This window comes from Montipora capricornis, chromosome 14 (genome assembly GCF_036669925.1).
Source record: "Montipora capricornis isolate CH-2021 chromosome 14, ASM3666992v2, whole genome shotgun sequence".
Taxonomy (NCBI): domain Eukaryota; kingdom Metazoa; phylum Cnidaria; class Anthozoa; order Scleractinia; family Acroporidae; genus Montipora; species Montipora capricornis.
The window spans coordinates 47,914,300-47,924,299 of record NC_090896.1 but is presented as its reverse complement, the minus strand read 5'-3'; the positions used below and the strand labels follow the sequence as shown (position 1 = coordinate 47,924,299).

Here is a 10,000-nt window from a genome sequence, read left to right as displayed (position 1 = left end):
AGGCAACTGTCAGCTTTTGACATGACACTCTTTTATTTCATCTTGTTACCACAGAGTTTCTATGCACATTGTTTCACTATTTTTTGAAGAATTTTAAAGTTACACTGGTTGGAATGAAAGGGATGGAATGAATTTGAAGGGAACCATGCTTGGTTGACAGCACTGTGTGTCTGATTTCATTCCTGGATGATGTGGGTTGAGATTGTTGGTTCCCCTCCAGTCACAGAGATTTTATTATGGGCTTTCCAGTTTCCCCTCTCATAAAAAAAAAAACTAGCTTCTGGTCTCTTCGGCTTTGCATCTTTTATTGGGTTTAAAAACAATCGGCTACGCCTCGTGTTTTTAAACCACGATAAAACACTGCTGCTCGTTTTTTAAACATTACATTAAAATCGGACTGAAAAATAAAAATTTGCGTTTAACGCAAAAAGTTTCGGAGTTCTAAAGTAAAATATAGTACACATTTAAAATTTTAAAAAGGAGAGAAGTAATATTGTTTTTTCCCACAAACACTTTGACAACTTTATTACCAAAATATTATTTAAATCTTACGATACTTTGGCAAAGGAAAAATAAAGGAGACTCTACGGTACCTCTAAAGTTGTCAGCATTATTTTTTCCACAGAAGAAAAGTATGCCTCCCAGAGAAAAAGGGCCTGTTGCTTCATAGCCAGAATCTGTTCCTTACTATAGGATCTCACTATGGATGGTAGCTCAGTCAGAAGCTGTTCATCCCCTTGAATAAGAGCTTTGCTCCAATCAATCACCTCGGAGAAAGGAAGTTCCCAGCCATTACTGAGTATCACCGGAATACATCCAGCTTGAAGTGATTCCAAAAAACGATAAGATCCGAGACGCCTTCCCCGAGGAGCCAAACAGAAGGTAGCATTTTTCAAAAGCTCATCGTAATCATACCTAAAAGAGGGCGCATTATAAAAGGTTACAATTAATGTTGGCAAGACGTATGAATACATGCCCTCCCTGACTTTGTAAATAATAAATATATTGAAAAGTTACAACCTCGTAAGTAAAAGCTCATGACCATAACAGCCAAAAAAACAGCAGTATCTAGCTTAGGGCAGGGGTTGTTCAAAAGCCAATTAACACTAATCCCACAATAAAAATTAACCAAGGAGTTCATTTCTCTGCTCCCAAATGCTGTTCAGCACTCATATCCGGCAAATCTTGATCATGGTTTTTGTATAAGGATAACCAAAACCCAATATCTTTAACTGACAGACACAAGATCTTGATCAACACTTATTGCCTTATTTTTCCTTCACTGCATGCTGCATATACAAGCAAAAGTTAAGAAATGTTATTATTGAGAGCTGCCGTGGAACAAATTCTGCGATTCTCTTCATCGACGTGCTGCATCCTTTAAAAATGTATGGTGAAACATAATCATAACAAGTCTCTTTCTTCTTAAGCACTATATTATACATGTATGACAATGAACATTCTAGAAAAAGATATTCCATGTTTAGCATGCAATCACTATTGAAATAAGCCCTTCAACTGAATAAGCATCATCTTAAAATAAGCACTGCACCTGAAGTGCCAAATATTGAACATTTATGTCAAATTGAGCAAATAAGGTAGATATTCTCCTCTCTGGCTTCCACTTTTACTGATACATGTACACATTGCACAAGTCAACACAATTATTTGTTTATATGACAAAATGCTTTTCTTTCAATACAATTTCAAGGCATGCTCAGGCTGAGCTGTAAACTCATTAACCGAGATGTAAAAATGTAAAATAATAATAATGTCACAAAGTCCAAGTTTGTAGTGCTGAGACATAAGGCTGCGAGCAACCTTGAGAGTTTCCCATCAAGACGAAACATGACCATAACAAACCTGGCATAGTAGTTCTGTTCATAAAAGCATGATCATTCACACTAACAGAATTTCCATGTCCAGCGGTTTTATTAGAAGCTGGGACCTGAGTACTACTAGCACCCATCTATGCTGAGTACAGTACTCACCTTTGCTCAAAGGAGGTCTTAAGATCAAAAGCCGGGTTATATATATGGGTGCCTACTTACTCTATCACAAGATCTCTTCTACTTTAAAACTTAATGAAACCCCTGCATGTCCAAGGCTGCTACCTAACGGTTACCCGGTCATCTGGGGCACCCAACTTATCACTTTCTTGGGGGTAGGGGAGGGGTGGGGGCTGGGTTAATTAATTGATTCTGGGCTCTTTAAAAAATGACTTGGGTACTAACGTTTAATGTTGGAAGCCCGAAGGGCTCCAGGACAATTTTTTTAGGCAGCATCCTTAATGTTCAATCCACTGTAGGGATGAAAGGGTTTGGTTTCTAAGGAAATTGTGGCACTATGTTGGTGGGGAAGTGAAACAAAGAAATGGGTTTATCAACTGCATTGATAAGGTTAATTGACCACCGTAGGAAAATTTGACAGCTGACATTTCAAGCATTAGCAATTTGCTGTGACAAAGGGCTTTAGAACACTCGAAATGTCAGCTTTCAAATTTCTCTACTGTGGTCAATTTACCACATCAACGAAGTTGATCAACCCATTTCTGCAATCCACAGTACAGTGAGCGCAAAAGGAACTGGAGCAATTGAAGCACCTGTCAGAAAGTGATGAGGCAGCTGTCATCCTCATTTTCACTGGTGCCTTAAAAACAGAAAACTACTGACAAAAGATTTGGCTGAATAAAGCTGAATTAGATGGAAGTGAAATACTTTTAGAGGTGGTGGGGTGGGGAGAGAGCTTCTTTCTTTGGAAAATCAAGAATAATCACAAAAGGTCATGAAAAACTTAAAAGAGGTGGAAAGTCACCTAGTACCAATAAATGACTCTGCTCAAGGTGTGCTAGAATAAAAATAATAATAATGATGATAATAGCAACAATAAGAAATAATTTATATTTGCGTACACTCACTAAAGATTATCCAAGTCTAACATCTAAATACATGACTCTTTAATGCAGTAATAACTCTAATAAACATTATTTTTCTTCTTTGAAGTCCTCAACTCATTAACGAAAGTCAAGACCTGCTTTCATTTTATCCAAGTGCCCAAATATACAGGTGCAAATAATATTATTAATCACACCAATTTTCATTAATGCTAAACAAAAGCAAGAAAATCACTCAATACAAAATAAAGTAGGCAAAATTTCATGATCTCTTTACAAAGACATCTGTTCCACTACCTAGTAAAACAATGAAATACACATTTGAGGTACAGTTTCGTGCTGTTTTTTGTTTGTTAAATCATGCAAAAATGGAATCTTAAGAGTTAGCACTTAATTGCGCTCAATTAATTATGTAGGAAAGGTTTTCAAGAGGTCTGTTTGGTCTTTAAGGTTTTTGAACGTAAAAGAAATTAAAAGGCTAAAAGCCTTATATCTGCATTAAAAGAATTATTGTGGCAAATTATTAGGTCCATGCTACATTTAGTCATGAATAATAAATTAACACCTACATTACATGTATAAACACTTAAACATTTAAACAAAATTGTTGAAAGACTACACACAGGAAATGGACTGGAAAATCAATTCCTATCTGAAAATTTAAGTCCACCTTTTACTAAAGTAACTACAGCAGGTACTGTTTAGTTTTCTTAATCATTTAAAATATTTAAGTTTTTTGAGAGAATTATTACACTTAAACAGTGAAAAGTACAATTTAGCATAACTAAAATATTTTGCAAGGATTTGGTCTTTAAGCAACCGATAATGACTGTGGGATAGAGAAAAGTGTTTTGCACATATCTACGAACATTTTCTATCTAAAAAATAGTTGGAGCCACGGTATGACTGTCAATGATGATTTATAAAAGGACAAAACGTATTTCACTTAATTTCCACAAAAAGCCATTTTCCATTTGCGGTTTTTTACTGGTCAATTAAGTAAACGTTTCCGCAGGAAAATGCTGGGGACCAAGATATCGGCAAATATATGCAAGAATAATACAGTGTAGCAGCAAGTCGTTATGAATATATTCACACCGACAAAAATTTGTTTAAAGTTAACAAATGCAAAGACATTTGATACACATGCTCACCAATGATTTAGCCAAGTCCTCGATTTAACTGAGCAAAAGGATATACTTGCTCAAAACTATTGAAAAACTTGCAAATACCAACACATTGATACACACTCGATAGATCGCTTTGAAAAACACGCTGTCTGTGCTTACTTTACCGTGGATTCCGTTCACGCTACACCAGCATCAACACCGTAATTAAAGAAAATCGTAGACACAAAAATTTAACACGTGTGCACAATTAAGTGTTAAAATGAAATCGTTTGAACCTCGTAAAGCGCTCCCAAAAGCATTATCAAAGTCTTCGTTTTCAGTAACAACTTCAAGAATAGTTTCAATGATCAATCTTGACTGGAGTTGATTAATGAAGCCTAAATACACACCTTGAATAGCAACAGGAGTTTACATTCCGAACACTAAATGCCCAGAAATAAACATCGTCTTCGACTCGACTTAAACGGCTTAGGACTCCATAGAGAAGTAATCCAAAAACTTCACTACTTAAAATTTTCCGTACTTACACGACTAGACAAGATATTTAATAACCAAATGCAATGAACATGCCATTCCATTACTCACTTGTCATATTCAGCGTTATCTTTGTCACAGCGTGGATCTTTTAAACGCTGCCAGTTCTTCCCATGCTTACAAGTCGTCAAAAGAACAATGTCGTTTCCATTGTGAATGTGATACAACGAGTTCCTTGATTCGCTTCCAATACCATTAAGATAGCGTTTCCCCTTGAACGCTAGTCTGTATTTTCTTTTAAGCGGAAACACGGCGCAATTCGATGCAACATCTGCGGGGGCACCTTTACCTTTCTGTGGATGGGTTTTCAGGAACAGTGGAAAACTGACATCAAAACCAGGTCTGAAAAACTCCATAGACATCGAAGCTTTCGCTAATATCGCTTTTCCACTATTAAAGAGTAAACCTTCTAAATAATCAGGCCAAGTTCCCGAGAAAAGATTAAATATGATGTGGTTTGTTCCACCATTCCAATGTGGTAATGACCAAATTTTGGAGGGCAAGCCATGCACATAGTCTTCGCTAAGATTATCGCGGTCTAGAATATCAACTGAAGGTATAAATAAACAAGCCTTTTCGGGATCATCTGTATAAAATCTGCTCTCCCTCAGTACTTTTAGCACTTTTCCAAACAAAGGAGAAATTTTCTCGCCGGTTTGAATGGGGTAAACGTAAACTTTGAAGCCATGCTGACATTTCGCCCTGTCAAAACAAGTTTCCATAGTGCAGCGAAGAGTTGCACGTTCACGATGAAAGCTAGCTTTGTCTTGGAGGCTAAATTCATCTTTGTTATCTGCAAAGCATGGCCTTTGTGTTTGCTTCTGAGATCCACCACCAGCAGAATGTGTTGAGAAGCGACGCCAGGAACGGAATGATTTTCTGTAAACAATGAACGTGCTGCAGCATACCAAACTTATCAAAAATATCAGAGAATACCTCTTCTTTGCATTCATCTAAGTCCTCTGAAATTTGTTTCATCTATACAGCCCTGGCTCACGACCAAAGCCCCTGTAAATAACAGTAAAACGAAAGAAATCATCGAAAGTTAGCGCTTTCTTGGCGCATCGTGCCATGACATCCAGCAAAGCAAGTGAGTTTGTTGCGGTGTCGTGACGTCAGAGCGAAACCGGAAATAGGAGGGTCTCAAATAACCGGAACTTACAGTGACAAGGAGTGAGACCAAAATAAATCGTTGCAATGGGGAAATTAAATAATTTAACTGTTTCCAGAAGGAGGATGTCATAAGTCACAAATAATGATATCAAATTGTTATAAAAAAGGTTAAAGAATGAATTCTTGATCAAGAATTCATTCCTTTGCAACACTTAAAAGTGTTTTTCGCCTAGTTTATTGAGTTAACATGCGAAGTTGAGGTTTTAAACCTTTGCAAAATTAGTCTTGCAGAGCGTTGAATCAGAGAAGATCGTAATCAGTCAAAATTGATTAAAAAATATTTATGAAAGTCAAGTAGACTCTTGCACGACTGATAAAACAACGCCAAAATGTATTTTTTAACTATTTATGAGTCGCGCAAAAGTGTACTTGACTTTCATAATGAACTTTTATAACATAAAAAAAGAAAACAAATGAACTAGAAACATCCGCTTAAAACGGCTTTCGTTAGTGTCGCACTTGTAAATAAAGGCGTTTTTCCCGCGGACAGAGTGAAAGTAGAATCCTTTGGCAATTTTCCGCCTCTTAATAATCATCATTACTCAGTAACGGAGAAAGTACAAACACCGATGTAAAACGTTAGAAAGAAGCTTATTGTTAGAAAGAATTTACCTGACGTTTCATCCTCAGACAAAAATACTTCTGGGAATGCATTTAATAATTACTGACTAAACATGCCCATGTTTGTCACTGCTGTTTGTGTTTTGTTCCTTTCAAAGTCAGTTGGCCGAAGGAAAAGCAAAGTACTTATGTGGAAAATATAATTTGAATTTATATCTTTTTTTCATGAAGATCAAGAATAAACCGAGGAAAAAAGAAGTCCCTCCAGGTCATCAATTTCTTTAAACAAATCGAAAGTAACACAATTGCAAGGAGGTAGGTTACCAGACGGGAACGTTTGGGTCTTAGTATCATACAACAGCGCTGTTTTTAGTAAATGACGGGAAAATCCATTTCATGCCTTGTGTCATTTGATATTATTAGGGAGCTTAAAAAATCCCCTTTCTGAGTTGCTGCATGCCTCAGTTTCAAAGCGAGTCCTGGTGCACAACCATTCAAATGGTATTCTTATGCAAATCAAACTCATTCCCTTTCAATGGTTGAGCACCAAGACTCACTTCGAAACCGAGACAAACAGCAACTCGGACATGGCCCATTTCATCACAGTAATCTAGTGCCAGTCTCCCACGTCCTAATTTCGTGGTCGTAGTCGTTCTCTGTCCGGGGGCGTCGTTCACATTCTACTGCTCCTTAGATCAAAGTGCGTTCCCCTCTAGTGCTTACAACAACCCACCAGGGCCAAGCTGATAGGAAACGGGTAAAAACAGCCTTGTAACGCCTTATTCGCGACAGCTTATAGACAGACGTTTCTATGGTTGGTTGATTACGGTAACCGTCCATCCATATAGATGCCTGTGAATTTCTCACCGTCTTCTCATATCTCCTTTTATCCAGGGGCGTAGCTAGGATTTTTTAAAGGGGGGTGGGGAAAAGCTTCAGAACAGCTGCATAGATGAAGCAAGTTCCAGGTGACATAAATTACTCTGTTCCAGTGTCACAGATATGGTTTGTATTATGTTGACTAACGCAAAGGGGGAGGGGGGGGGATCCCCAGGATCCCCCCTGGCTAAGCCAATGCAATATCAACGGATTCATTTTTCGTTTAATTTTTAACAAACCTTTTGCCAGTCAGCTTCAGTAAAATTTGTCTTTAGGCTTCGTCTATGGCACAAAGAATCTCAAGGATAAGCTTATAATGTGGCAAGCTGAAGTGCCAGAAGGGACTATGGACTGAAGACTGGACTATGATTATATTCTCAAAATAAACACTAATGAACTCCTCAATTGCGTCAACTCGTAAATTAACGACATTCTTTACCTCACCGTAAGAAATTAATTGATTTAAAGAAAGTGCATATTTTTTCAAATAATATCCTTTAGTATAATTACAAAGGTGATTACTGAAAATTCTCTGCCCTGAAATCGTCATAAATCATCCAACCCTTTTAATAAAAGCGATCGATGATCGGGATGCTCAGTTATGTGAGCCGATATTAGAAAGGAACTTTATTGTAGCCGAATCAAGTGTCTAGTTCATTTGAATAATTACCAGCCATAATATTTCGGATAGCAACTTACGCAATTATCGGGTAATTTTCAATCTTTCCCTGATCACTCAAACGATTAATTAATGGTCCTTCGATGTTAGACACTTCTTGTCTTGGGATTCCGCCGGAAATTGTCCTCTCAGAGTAACCTCCCACGCGTGCTGTCTGAGCTACTGACTAAGAAATGCTCTATGTGGTCTTGTAGATGTCATTCCTTAACGATGCAGAACTTGCAGAATGTTTGGTGTTCCTTTCAAGGGGAGCAGCGTCAATGGCGGTCTGACGAAAAACAAAACGCGAACTGAGCCCATTTTCAGAAAGCGTGTTGGGAAGGCATGGCGCGAGTGACTGTACAATGTGTCTTTCTAAAGAAAAAATACAAGTATTTGTGTCTCATTTGTGAGATCTGATTTGGACGACAGCGCACCGGACGATCACGACAGAAAAATCAATACATATCGAGAGGCCGATAGGGTATATATTTCTGGTTGCAGTTTTTGTTCAAAAGATATGTCCTATAAACGATATGTTTTGTGAAAAAAAGGATATGATGATCCAACTTAATAATAATAATAATAATAATTTTTTTATTAAATAATTTTATTCATAGACTATTTTCAGATTCAAAAATATGAATATTAAAATATATACCCTATGCACATTCTTCTTGTATAGGAAAGAGAATTGTCGAAAAATGACTATCTGAAAACACTACTAATAACAATTATAAAAAGCCTCAAAAAGATAAAATAAATAAATAAATAAATAATAATAAAATTAATAATAATAATAATAATACAATGTGCCACTAGGCCACATTGTATAATGTTGCCTAGTGCAATCAATAGCGGTTATTGATTGGCTGCTGTAGCGCGGGTTATCTCAAATTTCCAATTTTTTTTTGTGGGATTTGGCCGGATACCAAGATATCTGATACTCTTATTGACAACGTGTGTCCATAATTATTATACTACCCTGTGTATAAACAATCGCTTATCATCGAGAATAATAACCGATACTCAACAAAAGAGTTTGCATTCTTTTGGTTCTCTTATTGTTACCAAGACAAAAATATTTAAATGTGAGTTCACAGCTTTCGAAAAGCTTGTTTCAATGCTCACCTATTTCAATTCCTCGTTTTTTTATGGTGCATTCTCTATGATTAAGAATTAAGAAACCAAACATCACTACAATTTCAAGGAAAGAGGAGCTTATCTTTCACTCAGCTAAAGTTCGATTAGAACGACAGTTCAGCGATCATCATTATGCAGGTTTTACTTCCGTTGACAATAAGGTATCGAATCAGCGCTGTAACTCCTAGCCGGACACTCTGTCTTCTAGAATGTACATATAAAATCTTGAAAACTATTTGAACCATATAGGGCACGTGTTCCAATAAAAACACAGACTTACCAATATATTAAATTCCAAGCTCGAATTTCCACAAACCACACAAGCTGGAAATTGCCTAGCATGAAATAAGCTGATTTCAATACCCTTGAGCTTTAACTACCTAATTTTGGTAATCGTCTTAATTGCTGGGTTCAAAAGGAAAAGCCCACTCCAAGCAACCAATAGGATTTATTTAAAGCCTGTCTCGATACTCGTCGCCATGGCAATTTCTATCGAAAATCGCAGGCTCAAAAAGACTCAAGAATTGTCAATCCCATATTAACAGCGGGATACAAAGTGTCCACGTATTGCTTTGCATCATTTCATCAAGAAGTGAGAATTACTTGTTTGAAAAAGAAACACAAGTACTTAATATTTTGGTTTAAACTTCTGTGTACTTAGTGGTGACAATTCAGGTAATAGATAAATTAATGAATGGTCAAGAAGGAAGGAAATTAATGAAAGACTTGTGTTTCGAATCAGCGCTGTAACTCCTAGCCGGACACTCTGTCTTCTAGAATGTACATATAAAATCTTGAAAACTATTTGAACCATATAGGGCACGTGTTCCAATAAAAACACAGACTTACCAATATATTAAATTCCAAGCTCGAATTTCCACAAACCACACAAGCTGGAAATTGCCTAGCATGAAATAAGCTGATTTCAATACCCTTGAGCTTTAACTACCTAATTTTGGTAATCGTCTTAATTGCTGGGTTCAAAAGGAAAAGCCCACTCCAAGCAACCAATAGGATTTATTTAAAGCC

The 10,000-nt window shown here is 36.9% G+C and overlaps 1 protein-coding gene across 1 annotated transcript in view; it reads right to left on the bottom strand.

Moving 5' to 3' along the window:
• The window catches only part of LOC138033585 (exostosin-1-like), a 12,517-nt gene extending 6,854 nt beyond the window's left edge, over positions 1-5,663 (bottom strand). Inside the window, exons 1-2 of the mRNA XM_068881377.1 lie at positions 4,609-5,663; positions 594-915 (exon numbers count right to left, since the gene is read on the bottom strand). Coding sequence (XP_068737478.1) covers positions 594-915; positions 4,609-5,510 — 1,224 coding nt within the window. The 5' untranslated portion in view covers positions 5,511-5,663. The remainder of the gene's footprint in view (positions 1-593; positions 916-4,608) is intronic.
• Positions 5,664-10,000: the final 4,337 nt, after the last annotated feature.